Here is a 16,620-nt window from a genome sequence, read left to right as displayed (position 1 = left end):
CAGAGAGGTACCTCTCTCTCATACCCGTTTCTCAATTTGTTTCCAAGCGACAAATTGACAAACCAGGAAGGAGCTTGATGATGGTCGTGCATTTTTGAATTTATTTTTTACGTCTGGGCTTTTTAAAAATTATATTTCAAATTTGCCACTCATCGGGCAGCAAATTTGGCCCAGGTAAAAAAATACATGCTCCCGCCATAGTTGCAGCGGCGACCCACAGCGGTAGCAAGAGAGGCTTACTCAGCATCGATATCGGAGAAGTGCTGGAAACAATTAGCGATCCGAAAATCCCGGCAGAGAGGGTGCTCGGGGGGGGATTGGCGCCAAGCTCACCAGGTGGCACCAGCTGGCAGGCAGCCAGGTACTTCTTGTCCGACAGAATGCTGGAATAGAACTTGATCATGATGCTGATGTCCTCGCGCAGACGCTTGTCCCCCTGTGTGGGGAACTTGGGAGAGGCGCTGAGGAGAGAAGGTGTGGGATAGGATGGATAGTCAGGATGGGGTGGAGACAGGTATGGACAACCAAGTGTAAAAAGTGTGCTGTTATCGTGAAATAACGTGACGGACGGAAAGCTTTTCAACCAATTAGAATCAGTGTATATATATATTCATTGGTGTTTTGTTTTCAACACCACGACTGACCGTCCTGCACATGAAGTAAGGGTTAGGTCACCTAACTTATCGGAAGAAGTACCTGAAGTAGTCGAAAGCTGTGGAGTAGATCTTCTCTCGCAGAACGTTCCGGATGGTGGCATTGGTGACCATGTCTGAATGCAGCAGAGCCAGACCCAAAGACAGCAGCCTGAGAGGGAAATTCACACACCCAGAAATGGTTAATTAAGCGCCAGAAAATTCCCTGAGGAGCAGCACCTAACGTCACCATGGTTATCAGAAGTGACCCAAGCTATGTGATTTCAAGAGCGGCGTTGTTGTTTAACCTGAAGCGAGGTCCGATGGCGGCCACGTGGCGGTTGAGGCTGCTGTCGGGCCCGCCCACGTTGAGGGAGAGCGAGCGCTGCAGCAGACAGCCGAAGATCTCCACCTGGTCCACACTGCAGTACTTGGCAATCTCAAACCTCTGCATGAGAAACTACAGGACAGAGAGCACACGTGTCTGAGGGGATGAGTCTTTCTCAAACGGGGTGCACGAGGAGTGCAATGGACACACAGCAAAGATATTTCCACCACTACTGAGTGACAAACCTCCCATCCAATTTGTTTTTCGCTTCACAAGACCTAAACCCTTTTTTCAGCCACAGCCCCATCATCGCCCAGAGCTCACCTCGATCCATATGTGGTGAGGGTTGATGTTAGGGGGGCAGGGCACCGGCTGAGACTCTTCGGAGGCGGCCAGCGGGTCGGCCTCCACCTGGGCATCGGAGAACAGCCCCATCTTCAGCTCCACGGTCATCTGCCACGCTCCCGCCATCTCACGCATGAACTGCAGGAGGAGACCAAAGAAAGAGGGCAGCGGGTTTAAGAACAAGGGACTGTAACCCCCACTCGGAACAGTACATGAACATTACATTACATTACAGGGGGACAAGCGGGCGGACAGGGAAGGGTTAGGGGTCACGGTCCACAGACCCTTAGACAGCATGCTGTCCCATGTCTCCCTGCACCACCACACCCTATTTAAAGATGCAGTCTGCAATTCGGTTTTGGAAAGGTTGTTATTTGAGCTCAACAGCCAATCAAGTTTACACCCCTCCCTTCCGTGCTCCTGAAGTACTTGTGTTGATTGGCTGGAATTATCTATGGTTGGTCCATTCCACTATGTTCATTTCACCGAGCCAGGACTGTATGAACACTGGAATTTTTTTTTTTTTCCTCTGTAAAGACTGAACAGACAGCTAGAGGACCGTGAGGAGCAATTTGCTGAATTTGACACAACATGTATGGGTTTAGAATCGTGAACCTTACCTTTAACTCACTTTCTAAGGTATGTTCAGTAAGTTAACACACAACAGCAGTGAAGAGCTCAGATATATATTATGAAGAAAAGCACACAGGCCAAGGCTTTGCCTGGCTGGACACTGAGACACCCTGTCACAAAGGTAACCAGGATGTTCAGGATGACTCACCGCAACCTCCACTCCGGTGCGGGCGGCAAGTAGCCAATCCCAGCAGGCGATGGCCGTCTCCATACCGTGCTCCGTGAACATCTTCAGAGGAGACCAGCACAGGTGGTGCAGCAGCTGGGGGTCACACTCTGCATGGACACACACACACACACACACACGTTACAGCCTGCTCTGCGTGATCCCATTAACTGTTCTCCTTCAGTTCGATAGGTCTGTTCTCTTAGCTTTGAGATATTTCCACACCTTGACAGACAAATTGCATCATCTTGCCAGAGACAATAATTCTGAATGAACCACTGAACCACAAATGCACATACATGCTCATAGACATGCAATCATAAAACACATATAATATTTTCCATGTCTTCCCTGAGATATGACAAACTAGTTTAATGTAATCATTATACGCTCAAGTCAGATGGATTGTTACTAGTGCCCCCAACATGCCTTTGGCACTGATGAGCAGAGCAGCCAGTTTGAACATGGACTCGGTGAAGGCCTCGGGCTGCCCGCTGTCCAGAGCTGAGTTCAGCTGCCCCATCATCAGGCGGTTCAGGTCCGACGTGCTGCGTGTCGCCTCCGCAAAGTTGATCATCCCGGCAACCTACACACACACACACACACACACACACACACAGAATTAGAATCCTTCTTTACAATTCATAAAGATGGCCCTGGTAAGTTAATACTTCACTTCAAGTGTATTAAGGAAACCAAGAGAAGATCCAGGAGAAACTAGAGGGAATGTCATGGTTACCTCTCCAGCATAACGGTTCCGGAGGTTGAGAGAGGCCATAAAGTTTGAGTAGTCCTTCTTCACACAGGCCGGCCTCTCCGTCAGCTGCGTAGCCTGAAATGAGGTCAAGCCATTCTGCTATTAGCTCTGTATGGAGTAACATCTCTCCTTCTACTAGCAGCTGGGTCTAAGCCAGGCATAATGGTCTCAACTTGAACAAAACAGTCTTCACAGCAACTTATGGCATTTTTCCACTAAGGTTGGTATCAGTTACAATGGATGCATCTGAGGCATTCTTGAGCTAAGGCACAGGATATCTCTACTGAAAAAAAACTAAAAGCCTGCCCCTCATCAGGATTCAAGCATCATCTTCCCACAAACCAGCAACTGGCCACTGTGACTGACGTGTAGACAAACACCATCTGTCTGTGTGATTTGAAAGGTGTCCCCTCACCCCAAGCGTGGTGCTCTGGCGGTTGTAGCCAGCGAAGTGCAGGATGCTCTCTGTGGCCATGGCCAAGCCTGTGTGCTGGGACAGACCCGAGACCCAGTTCTGGTGCTTGTTTAGGTATTCCTGTGAAGAGAGGCACAAGACATGAATGACCCAATTCCTCTGTAATTTGATACCTATCTATCCATTAGTAACTCTAGTGACTACCTTACGGAGGCTGAATAAGGCTTGTGCCAAGTCCAAGACAGCAGGAGTGAGCCCTGCATTTGCTGTTTAGGGACATTTGCTTATTTTACAGTTAATTGTAGAAAATAAAAGTTAAGATTAAATGTTGAATACTCCTAATTTGCCTCGGCAAATCTTTAATATACTGAGACGTCTAAAAAAGTAGTTGACATCTGCATGGCTTATTTTGCATTTCATAAATGCTGGAGTTGACTACGTTTTATGCTTTGTACATTTTTTTTTAAGTCCGAACACAGAGAGAGTCCTGAATGGGGAGCTGTACCTGTAAATGGGACTTGGTGACAGATGGGGCCCACTTCATGGCCTCCTTCAGAATCTCCCCACAACGAGCAGCAAAGTCCTTCACAATACTCTACAAGAGCAAAGAAGCAGAGACAAGACGGTTTCAGCACTCTCTCCCACAACAACACACACTCCTCCGTTCACCTCTAGTCATTCAGCAACTTCCTTTTGTCCAAGATTCTGGACTCCTAACAACCCCAGACCACACTGCAGAGACAACTACAGAGACAAAAGGGTTGTATTCATGTTGAGAAACCTCAACACTAAAAGGGTTGTATTCATGTTGAGAAACCTGTACACTAAAAGGATTGTATTCATGTTGAGAAACCTCAACAATCAAATCGGACTCAAGGATATTACCAATTTGAAGAAAAAGAGTTTACAGACTTTAGATATAGTAGTCTTCGAAGAGCAAATTATAGGATGCTGGCTAGTGTGCAGTGAGGCTGAGCTTGAAGAACATTTAGACAAATGCAAGTAGTACGAATAGCACGAGTTGGTTAATGTTATACCCATAGCCACAAACTAGAGCTGTCTGTGTGGGAGGGCAATCCATGCATTAGGTATGAGTGGTTGTACTGTACTGTACCTCTCTGGCCTCGTATGTGTCTGGTACAGTAATGCGGTGAGGGGTGTCTGGGATGTCGTAGTACGGTTGGTCTTTGTGGATATCCTGCAGGAGAACAGTTTTAGCAAAAACATTAGCCATCACCAGGGAGACGAAAGATGTAGTGAACATATACATGCGGTCTTAAATGAGCAACAGTAACACCTGTAACCCCTAACAACTGTACATTCATAGACATTTACTAGTTAAAGAGGTCTTAATTACACAGCATCTGTACAGCCAAAGCCTGATCGCGTCTTTAAAATATCCACACTAAGTGAAATGTATGGTTTAAGTATGTAACACTGGAGGTTGGGGACAGTGAAAGGGACAGTGAGGACAGACATACAGCACTGAGGGACAGCGAGAGCGTCTGCAGGATGTCCAGCATGGTCTTCAGCACACGGCCGCTCCACAGCAGGTGGGGGAAACTGAGGACAAAAACAAAATGGAGATTATCGCACACGTCAAGTACTCAGCGGAATTTTAGGAGGCGATTAAGGTGATTAGAAGGCTTTTAATGGTAAGACGTGATTAAGTCTTACTTTCTGCCAGGTTTCTGGTGGTACATAAACTGCTTATTATGCCTTGGAGGCTCTTTCAATCAGAAGTGAGACTACCATAGATCTTTATTATTCTGTAATTCTGTAATTAGCAATTGTTTTGATTGTCATTTATGCGTGAACTGTTAGCAATGTTAGCATACATAAACTGAATATAAACCTACTGAACAAACGATTAGCTGCAGCACGTCTTCAAAGAATATTCTGCACAGATCTACACAGCTGAGGTGGGCAGCAGCCTTCAAAGCAGGAGAAAACACTTACGTCTCAGCCAGTCCAGACAGGTATTTGTCAGCCACCCTGCGGATGCGCTTGTGGATGTGATTAAAGTTGACCAGCAGGAACTGGGCATGGCGCTCCAGCTCTTCCTCGTGGGACTTGGTCTTAGACTGGAGGCGGAAAGGAGAAGAGCAGAACAAAAGGGATGATTTAGGAAAGACAAGTGAGGGATGGGGATTTGGTAGCGTTACCATAGACAACAAAACTATCCATAAATATCCATCTTCTCCATTTCTACTGAATCCCTGAGAGTGGATTAAGTCCAGACCTCTCAGCTAGCTGTTAGCTTTGCTAATAGCGGGCAGTGGTGTTACATACTCTCCTCTTTGTGCTGGCTTTGGTCTTTCCTGGTACTCACCTTCTCCGCCATCATCTGAAGAAAGACCTCAAAGACCTTGTCACCCACAGAAATGACACACTGCATCATCCCTGCAATCAAAGAGTGAATACATGCCCACATCAGTCAGTTTTTGTTTTCGAACTGAACAGAATTTATTTATTAGTGATGCCGATTGAGAATCTGGTCGCCACCGGTTCATGGGGCATAAATCATTTACTGAGGGCCCACCTGATTTGTCCTTCTGGATGGCTCGGTCTTCAAAGTATCGGAACATGACCTGGAAGCGATCAGAGTCTTGAGAGCGTAGCATCCTGGAAAGGGCGTTGAAAGAAAACATTATTAGTCAGTAGATTCTCTCTCAGGTTTGCTTCCTCTCGTGGATGCGCTCAAATCTCATAGGGCTAAAGGTTGGCCAATCAAACTAGGGGCGACAGTGGTACAGTCGTTTAGTAATCAGAAGGTTGCTAGTTCGATTCCCTGTCGAAACGTCCTTGAGGAAGACACTGAACCCCTAATTGCTCCTGATGTGCAGTGTGCCATCAGTGTAAATGTAAAATGTGTATACATCCTTGTAAGTCGCTTTGGATAAAAGCGTCTGCTAAATGACTAAATGTAAATGTAGGATGCTAGGATAGTCCTGGGCCTTTTCATTGGTTGAGAGGGGTTTCCTGCTATGCTAGCCTGCCTGAGGAGATGGGCCCCCCCTCTTACCTCATGTACTCCAGCCGGTAGACGGACAGCAGGTAGGTGGACATGGCGAAGTCCAGCTTGTTGATGAGGGCGGCCGACTCGGCCTGAGGGTCCAGCAGGTTGATGATGGTGCTCCTCAGGTCATTCAGCTCCGCCTGATGAGATGAAGGAGAGACGGGAAGAGGAGAACAGAGGTCACCTCAGTAAGTCACATGGGTTTATCACGGAGCCACGTTGTGTTTTTTTTTGGTTGTTTAGACTTTTTTTGGTTGTGCATCCCTTCCAAACTGTGACTCACAGTCACAGCAGACTGCACTGAATATAGAACAATCATTAACAAACCAAGTCACTTAAAATGGGCAGTTCCTTGGATATGTGTTCTGGAAAACAATCTATTATGGTTTGGTAACAGTGCACCACCATAATGAAGGCATGCAGAAATGTGTGGGGTCATATTACCTGGGTGACGGTGTCGTTCTTGAGGGCGGAGTTGTACTGCAGCTCAGAGCGAAGGGGCTCACCACTGGGGAAGGTGAGGAGCGGAGACTTGGTGGCGATCTCACACACCCCCTCATACCACTCCTCTGGCCACAGCCCTGCAAACACACACACACACACACACACACACACACACACACACACACACACACACACACACACACACACACACACACACACACACTTTGGTCAAAACAAATTCAACCCCTTAAACTGAAAATGCCTGTAAAGGATTCAGATTACAGCGACAATTGAAATGAGTATTATATGAGCATCACACTGCTCACCAGAGCCCTCCACTGCAAAGCCCATGACCACAGAGTAGAGCCAGAAATCTCTGAAGAGCTTCTGGAGCCTCGGCTTGGCCTCCTTGATCGGTGGCAAACGCCTGGTCAGCTGCAGAAGTCACACAAACACTTATATTTAGATCGATGTTCACGAACATGATACTTTTTTAATAATGGACATCTATGACCTCTATGAAATATTATGTAACTGTGCGTTCCCTTACCACTGCGATGACTGGAATAAGGACGCCAAGGTTCCCAGCACTGCTGGATGCCTTTGAAGATAAAAACAAACATTGCTCAGTCCGTTTTTTCTTTTTTTCATTCATCTTCACGTGTCAAAACAAGAGTGAAAGTGAGAGGAAATGGCGAGATACAGCAGGGAGTTGAAAGGAAACATCAAAGCTAATGAACAACTAAACCGAGAAAGCTACAGGAAGAGCTAGAGAGAGAGAAAAAGAGCGAGAGATCACAGAGAGACAGCTAGAGGGATAAAAAAGAACAACTGAGAGCAAAACAGAGAGCAGGATATTGAGGGAGATGTTTACAGGACTGCAGATCACTGAATATAATTTTTCCAATACTCAAAAGAACTGCCACTGTGACACACTGCAGTACAGTTCACAATAAGTGCAGTGCGTTGCTATGATGAGTGTACTGTGAGTTGTTTGTGTGTCTGTGTGTGAGCTGTGTGTGTGTGTGTGTTAGTTGTGTGTGTGTGTGTGTGTGTGTGTGTGTGTGTGTGTGTGTGCTGTGTGTGAGCGTGTGTGTGTGTGTGTGTGTGTGTGGAGGGGCCCACCTTGAGTGCGGCTCCCTTCTCGCTGGACCTCTCGCTGGCCCTCTTGCCCTCCAGGCCCAGCTGCACAAACAGCTCCAGCAGGTTGACCAGCAGCTCGTCCACCATCTGCTCGTTCTGCAGGTTGGCCGCGATGTTAGCCAGCGCGTTGATCACCGCCAGGGAGCAGTGCCTGTGTGCCGCACACGCAAAGCCGACACGTTTGAGACTCGCAGAAAACAAGGTCACCAACACACAGAAGTGTAACGCGCACTCACATAGAGCCACATTTCATGGCATGCAGGCATGTGTAGACGCACACAAAAGAAGAAAGACATCAACAGCTTAAGTTTCTTCAACACAATATAGAGGCATCTAAAGGAAGGACTGAGCTGTCTCATCACATCTCTATACCATCCTATCCCCAGGATGCTCCTGGGACGGGAAGGGAAACGCACCTGTATCCATGGTCTTTGTAGTCTTTGGTGGAATAGACCATGGAGCTGGCTTTCACACTGATCTGCTGGAACAGGTTCCACACCTCCTGGTAGATGTATTGCTGGTGGTGGAAAGAAGGGAAAGAGGAAGATGGACACGAGACCAAACGTTAAGAATGCACACACTACTCAGAAACAGTTGATATATAGGAGACTAACACCTAAACCACAAGGATATAGTACACAACACCGACCGATATAGTGTATATTTCTGGTAATATGCAAAATATGAAAGTATATGTGTGTTATAGGCCCTTATGACCGCCGCTGCGTGCAAGCAAGACATTTGTTTGTTGTCTACGTGTAGCATTTACTAAATTACTACTACATTGTATTGTATTTCAACCTATTCTTGCCTTCAAATAATAATCCCACATTTTATATATAGATGCATATTTCAATGCCAAATACATTTAAACAAATGAAGCTCATATTGTTGCTTATATATACACATGTAAATTTCTCAAAATGCTCAAATTTAGCACAAGCATATCTCTGTTATCCTCTATTCACTAGACAGGTCGGTAAACCACAGAACATAATACACAGATACTGCTTCACACACCCTATCAGTGTATAACCACCACATCCACAAACAAGATAGCTAATTTTCTCACGTTATGCGGCAGTCATATTATGCACTGCTATGCGGTACGTCTAGTTTCTGGGTAATCCAGTATCCAACCGAAGTCAATCTATGTCATTGCCTTTACTAATGTTAGCGAACCAGTCTGCAAACCAGTCTGCATACTAGTTCATCATGAGCATGACATGTGTCAGGAGTGTACATGTATAGATGGGTCTTGAGTCTCATATTTCAAGGGATTACCATACAACCAAGATAATAGTGCCCTTGTATGTGTGTGTTTGTTTGACTGAGCAAGTGAATGGGAATGTGTTAAGTTTCACATTTCTTGTGATAACACAGTATCCGATTTAGTTTCTGATAAGCATATGTGTGTGTGTGTTTGAGTGACAGTGTGTTTGTGTGTGTGTGTGTGTGTGTTTGAGTGAAAGTGTGTGTGTGTGTTTGAGTGACAGTGTTTCTGTGTGTGTGTGTGTGTGTGTGTGTGTGTGTGTGTGTGTGTTTAGTCTCACGTTTCCGGTGATGACCATGCAGCCCAGCTGGTCCACGATGAGCACGTCGAGCTGGGAGGGCGGCTGGCAGAACTTCTGCTGCAGGATCTGCAGGATGGGCTCCATCACCCGCGGCGACTCCCTGAGCGCCACGGCGATGTGGCCCAGGGCACGGATGGTGTGGTCCGGGATCAGGTGAGCGTCCCTGACAAAAACACCATCACATCATCATCAACATCATCATCATCGTCGTCGTTACTATGAACCATGACACCACCATCACCTTCTTTACCAAACATTCCACACCTCCATGTTGGTGGACAAAGAGCATGTTTGGCAGAGATCTCTGTAGAGAAGGGCCTGCTGTAAAGCTTTCAGTAGCTCTATATTACAAAGTACGAGGTCATGCGTTGATGTGGGTAGAGAGCCCGTCCTGTCCTGTTCTAACTTCTGACTGGTGACTTTGACTAGTCACAAATTAAGTTTCTACGGAAGTTTTGCATGGAAAGTTAAGGATGAAAAAGGAGACGCTTCGCCATGCGCTGCTGGCCATGGATAGCTGAGGGCAGGGGAGGGGCAGGACTTACTTGTCATTTTCCTGGGAGATGTAAAGACGATTAGACAAGCTGGCCAGGAAGGCCTCCACAATCACGGAGTCCATGGTCAATCCTGATTTCAGAGACCTAAAGGAAAGAAACCGGAAGGGTTAATTACAGCATTTTACCTCGCAGACCTTACCAATTAATCTGCTCAATAAAGGATGCTTCTGGATCCATGGCTGCAGATGAAAGTGATGCCATTTCCTTTACCTGCAGATGTTGTCTATGGAGATATCTCTGAGCTGCTCATACATGGTGGGCTGGCTCTTCTTGTGGTGGTGGACGTTAAATGTGGACACGGCATGCTCGTTGGTGACGTGGATTTTGATCTCTCCAGTTCCTTTGGAGGAGAAAAACACAACGACGTATACATCATAATATACATTCGCCTAGTCAATGTCACATTTGTCTCACTGAGTGAATGCAATCACCAAAGCATATATAGATATATAGGGTAGAAATACTGGCTTCAATGAATGAATTGCTGCAATGATAGGACTTAAACTTGAATCCTCTGATCTGATCTGAGTAGGTGTGACTCACACACCTGTGGTGTACTGGCTGTGGTATTTGTAGAGTTTGACCAGCACTGGAGAAGGGACCACCAGGAAGTCCCTGAGAGAGGTGGTGACGGAGTGGGCCACCACCGGGAAACGCTCACACAGACGACCCAGACCCTGGGCAAACAAAGAATGGTTTACAATCACGGCTTAGTTTCCCAGACTTTTAACTTAAGCAAACATCATAGGAACGAGCCGAGATCTAGGGCAAATCAAACCACTGTTCTTTGTGAGTATATATATACATATATGTATTTATATAAAGTGTGTGTGTTCTGCCAGAGAAACCGAAGCGCACCTGTAGACAGCAGATGAGAAGGGGCATGTGGGCGATGATGACTTTACTGGACGTCTTGGACTGCAGTTTCTCCGACAGTTTGGTGCACAGGTTCTCCGCTCCTAGAGAGAGGGCGGAGGAGGGTAGTGTGAGAGACCATCAGCCAATTGGCCTGGAGGACCTGTGGAGGGAGGGGGGGTCAAAGCGTGACCTCTCACCTTGCTCCTCGGTGACGGCCCACACCATGAGGTCGACGCAGGCGGCGTTGGCTTGGCAGCGCAGCTTGAGCGGGCTGAGCTCGCTGTGCAGGTACTCCACGTCGTGGAGGATCCGCTGCAGCTCCGACTGGCTGCTGCTGAACTGCTCCAGCACAAAGTCATGCACCTCCTTCACAAACGACGTGGGCAGGTCTGAGCCCAGAACGAGAGAGAAGAGCAAGAGACGGCGAAGGGTGGAGAGTTATTAAAGGTGGGAGATGGAGTGAGACAGTGAGAAACATGTGCATGCTGGTTGCAGTACCATGACTGACAACAAAATAACACATCATTAGCTCATCGCTTTGTTAGGTTTACCAGTAAACATAATGTGGTGAAAAACTCTTAAATATATTGAATACATTCAATGTAAAAACTAATCCTTACCTTTCATGTAGTAGAGTGAGTCTCTTAGCATCTTAAATATGGCCACGTACAGTGGATCACTGAAGGTTTTGTAGTACAGATAAATGCCAGGATTATCCTAGAATATCAACAAAGGAGTTATAAGCCAAAATGGATGTATAGTTGATTTGAGTCAAGTCTTCCTCTGCATTAGTGAGCTCTCCCCACAAACAAACACCCACACACACCTCCTTGACCTCTGCCAACTCAGCGTCCAGCGTCTTGAGGAAGGAGTCGGCCACAAACTTCTCCACCATGGCCAGCAGCCTCCTGAGGACCTCCAGGGGGACGCTGAACTCACGGCCGTGGCCGGTGAAGAGCGGGGACACGGAGAAGCTGGAACTGATGGTGGAGAAGTAGTAGTCTGGGTCCACAGTACTCCCGTCTGGCAGGTAGGAGCCTATGGGACACAGGGTATGGGTATTGGTATGGGTATAGGATCAGGAGAGGGAAAGACCATGGAGAGCAGGGGAATGGGACAAGGGACAATCAGGAAAAAGTTGAAATATGTGAAGCACTGCCATAGAGTGTGGAGTTAGGACTTGGGTCACTGTTTTTGCCTGTGGATAGGCTCATTTTTTGGGTTCAGTTTTGGTGTCTCATTGTTTTGGTTGGGATATGTAGTCCATTTAGTACTTTAAAGGCAATGCTTAAACACAACAGTTTTCATTTTCAGTGTGATTAACTACCCGTCACTCCAGAAAGTGTAGTTAGTGCATGTTTGCATAAGGAGTAGGTTGGAGGGTTAGGGTAGGTGTAGTTAGTGCATAAGGAGTAGGTTGGGGGATGCAACAGGAGTACAGGGCTGCACTCGCTCACCTTCAAAGTACTGGGCAGAGGGGTCAGCTGGCGAGCCGGGGGGCAGTGGCCCACGCTCTGGACTGGCCTGAAAAACACGCAGACCCACGAATAGGCTGAAATACACACTCACAACATAGCTGCTGTGCATATGCACACACTTACTTAATTGAAGGTCTAACCCATAGTGCAATATGCCACCATGCTTCCTACTATGACTGCAAAAACAAAATGCGTTTCACATCTGAAGCAGTAAAGTTCCCCTATTCCACCTCATCAGCCTATTTCCCCTCACTACTGCTTCAGCGCGGTAAGTTTGAGAGACATGCTCCCCCTGGTGGCGGAAGCATGCGCTGCTGCGCTCCTTACCTGCTGTGAGATGCTGGAGCTGCCGCTGGTCTTGCGGCGTGTGGTGTCGCTCTGGCAGGCGGTGAGCAGCGAGCTGGGCAGGATGGAGCGGAAGTCGTGGAAGGAGCGCCGGCGTACCACCTCTGCCTCCTCGCCCAGGTGGGGCTGCGGGCACCCCCGCGGGAACAGCTTGGACAGCAGCGGCTCCTCCGTGTTGCTGTAGCGACCGAATGCCCGCACCACACCCAGCAAGGATGGCACTGTGTACCTGCAGAGGTTTTCTGGAAGAGGGAGGAGGTTTGTTTTTTTATTATTGTAAGCTATGATCAGATACCAAACTGTACGCTAAATGTTCACTCTCTCATGGACTTTGTTGCAACAAAAAAAAAGTCCTTCTGATAAAATGAACCAGTAATTCTACTAAAAGCAACGCTGAAAGTTTATAGTAAATATTACATGAGCAATGTAATAATAATAATAATAATAATAATGACATTTATTTGATAAATATTATCAAGAAATAATATGAACAAAACATAATCAATATACTCATTTTGCAAGGAAAATTGCAATTGCAAAAGAAATAGTTAGATTTGTCTCAATAAAAAGATACAGATACATCATGGTATTAAAAAGACAGTTATCTCTCAGCAGTGAGAGGTTTAACTGTGGACGCATGCAGACCTTTATCCTGACCCTCCGGGTTCTGGCATGCCTCCAGCAGAACCTGCACGAGGTTCATCACCGCCTCTAAAATCTGCCCCAACACAAACATCCTCAGTATTAACATTTTCAATGTCATGTCAATGTCATCCTCTTCCAATTACAGAAAGAGGAAAATTAGGGTTTCAAGTTACAGAAAGTAAGGAGAGATTTCTTTAACCATAAACAAATTGTCACACACACACACACACACACACACACACACGAACCTGTGACCTCAGAGCCTCATCCTGTTGAGCCACGTCTGAGAGCAGGGTGACCAGACAGAAGCAGAAGTTCTCTGCCCCTGGGAGGGTGTCTGATGCAGAGAAAACTGAGCTTAAGACATGTTTAGACACATAAACACAGTAATAATTCTTGTTGTTAATGATTAATAGCATACATCACCCCTGAATCTACAAACATAACGGGGTATATTTTATTTTCAAATCCACAATGATGACTAAGTATTACACAATCTTCAAATGCATGCTCTAACTGTCTCTATTACATAAGACATTGTGAGCAAACCTATATATTTTACGTCTATGTACCCGGTGATGTATGCTCAGAGCCGATTGCAAGATGCACTTCACACCTTAGCCAGGCGGAACATTACACTTTCTCTTGACTAAATAACCATTAAATATATAAATAGAAGAAAAAAAAGAATGCCATTACCCCTCCCCTTCCTCTCCGAGTTCTCTTCAATCCATTGCACCCTCGGTAGTCCTCTCAGCAGACCCAGGAGGTACGGAACAATGGCTTCTTTGTGCTTAAGGGAGAAATGCCACAAACCACTGTTTACACTGTTGGTTTATAATCAGGAGATCAGATCTATGGCCCACTGGCAGTTCTACAAGATAGTCACAGGGGGCTTGAGCCCTTATGTCACTCATCTTGACCACTGACCCCCTTCTCTTGTTGTCAAAAATGATCTACAACAGCTACTAGTATAACCCTCACTGGTATTCTGTAGTTCTGAGGTCATAAGTAGTATGGACATGGGCCTGTGGAGAGCATGCAGAGACAGGTACCTGTAATTCCGACTCCACCAGGAAAACCCCCAGAGCGATGACTGCATCTCTCCTCCTCTCGTCCAGCTGATACACACCACGTACGTCCACTGGGCACATGCATTGCAGTTTTTGCACCTGCAACACACACACACACACACACACACACACACACACACACACACACACACACACACACACACACACACACACACACACACACAGTTATTTGTGTACATGCACATGTGTATGGCAAGCACACAGACATGTATGCTTGTGTTCAAAGCTTCAATCACAAGGGTGCCAAAACAACATGGTTGCTGTTGAAGGCAGATTAATGTTACATAGGTCAGTGCCTCTTTGTTCTTTTCACTTAAAAACTACTTTAAACTAATGTTAATGGGATCCAGTGAACACAACTGCCTTTTTGCTTTAACACTTTACAAGCCATGGCCGTTCTTCTCCAGACCTCACTTTTACTGCACTCACTTGCCCCAATGTAAACAGAGTGTGTTTGTACTTCATGTACTTCATGGTGTGGTTGTGTCAAAGACAACAAGAGGATGTTTGGGAGAGATACATTACATTAGTCCTGATTACAGATACACATTAATTTAACAAGGCTTTCCAAATTAGGCTTAAAAAATAAGGCAAATAAGCACAGAAAAAAAATCTCAGCAGCACTCAGTCACTTAAACGGCAAGTAACTGCTGTCCCATTCTATGTCTATTTTCTATTGATCAATTAATTGTTAATGACTTTGAACATACAGTGTGGCAAATATAGTAGCAAACATGGCTTAAAAATGGCATATTATGACTTTATGACACCAAAACTGTCCTTGTGACCATATTCCACCCACAAAAGCTGAAACTTCTAATGTATGAAAATGCATGGCTTTTAGCATAGCCTACAAATGTAAAGTAAATGTTATTACTGCAAATGACATTTTCTCTAATTTATAGCTTTCCAATATTCAGCTAACAGCACAACTCATATGAATTGCATCTATAACTGTCTATGAAATCGCCAATATTTTTCACAATAATTTTTGTAATGCATCACAAACCTGCTCATATATAACACAAAGTATATAGAGCATTATCACTTGCATAACAAAGCTGTGTTCAGCTTAAATACAACTGCCTTCCATGCACAAAAACACTGGCCCTCATCGCTGCTTGCAATGCCAAATCCCAAAGGATTTGCAGCGCCACTGACAACAGCAGTTAGTTTAACTGATACCTAAATTATGAAGTGCACACACTATAACAACTATAACGTAATCGGATATATATATGGTGAAGTCCACCAGAGACGGTACTATTGTGCATGTATATGCAACCCGAGGGCCTTATAGCTTTATTTCATTTCTGGTGATGGATACAAATGTGACAACACATCACCTGCAATACAAGGGGGCGTTTTAATGGCACATTGATGAAGTATTGGAATGTCAACTCCATGGCTATCCAACACTACAACATCACAACAGTGTCTAAACACATAAACATTACTACCGATAAAAACAAGCCTGCCTACTTACAAATATCCTGTCAAGCCATTCACAGTGCCATGTCAACTGCAGCTATTTGGCAAAGAACAGGTCGGCCTGGCTACTGAGGAATGTCCTTCCTCTTCCTAGTTAGCTAGCGTAGTTAGCTAGCGTTAACATTATCCCTGATAAAATAATACTGTCAAGGAATTAGCATGCTCTTAGCAAATAATATAATAATATTTTACCTCATCTAAGGTTATGCCATATTTGATAGACAGAAAATGTTGCGTTAACCCCGGGGATGTAGGACCAAAACAAAGCTAAGATAAGTTCAGCTAAGATTAGCAAGCTAATGCTCTAGCTGCATCAGAACTCTAGTTAGAAGCTATTAGCTATTAGCTAGTTGGCTAGGTCGCAACAGGACAGTTAGCGTTGACAGATGCTCACCTTTTCAATCGGAGCCGGTCGATTAGCCGCCAAAGACCGGGCCAGAGAGAGTACTGTATGGAAATAAAATCCTCTTGATCCACCCCCTTTCGCCGACATGATTGTTAATGCAAAGCCACGGGTGATTTCCTACCTACATCTTACAGAAGTGGACATCTGATGAGGACAAACTAGAGGAACCTTTCAGTACGGCAAGTTTAGAGGTCCATACAGAACATTAAGAGGTCATGGAAAAGCGATCCTGATAATTAACAGAAGCCCCAAACTGTATTGGCTTAGCGAGTTGTTGTTGAAACAGACAG

At 45.7% G+C, this 16,620-nt stretch overlaps 1 protein-coding gene across 1 annotated transcript; it reads right to left on the bottom strand.

The window, feature by feature from the left end:
• Nucleotides 1-7: 7 nt before the first annotated feature.
• Nucleotides 8-16,552, bottom strand: LOC122130791 (phosphatidylinositol 4-kinase alpha-like). The gene is made up of 35 exons (XM_042705558.1): nt 16,319-16,552; nt 14,395-14,511; nt 14,039-14,132; nt 13,588-13,676; nt 13,340-13,412; nt 12,677-12,936; nt 12,329-12,395; nt 11,698-11,909; nt 11,492-11,588; nt 11,069-11,260; nt 10,872-10,972; nt 10,561-10,690; nt 10,224-10,353; nt 10,002-10,097; nt 9,436-9,619; nt 8,299-8,399; nt 7,865-8,033; nt 7,290-7,340; nt 7,066-7,174; nt 6,740-6,876; nt 6,302-6,435; nt 5,819-5,901; nt 5,609-5,679; nt 5,236-5,360; nt 4,758-4,839; nt 4,391-4,474; nt 3,782-3,871; nt 3,277-3,396; nt 2,844-2,936; nt 2,534-2,690; nt 2,087-2,214; nt 1,285-1,443; nt 941-1,092; nt 697-804; nt 8-461 (listed from the first exon to the last, which is right to left on the bottom strand). Exons 1-35 carry the CDS (start codon nt 16,415-16,417, stop codon nt 137-139), a joined length of 4,419 nt encoding a protein of 1,472 aa, XP_042561492.1. The 5' UTR covers nt 16,418-16,552; the 3' UTR covers nt 8-136.
• Nucleotides 16,553-16,620: the final 68 nt, after the last annotated feature.

This window comes from Clupea harengus, unplaced genomic scaffold (assembly GCF_900700415.2).
Source record: "Clupea harengus unplaced genomic scaffold, Ch_v2.0.2, whole genome shotgun sequence".
Lineage (NCBI taxonomy): Eukaryota > Metazoa > Chordata > Actinopteri > Clupeiformes > Clupeidae > Clupea > Clupea harengus.
Note: the sequence above shows the minus strand (reverse complement) of the source record. Positions and strands in the feature narration are given on the sequence as shown.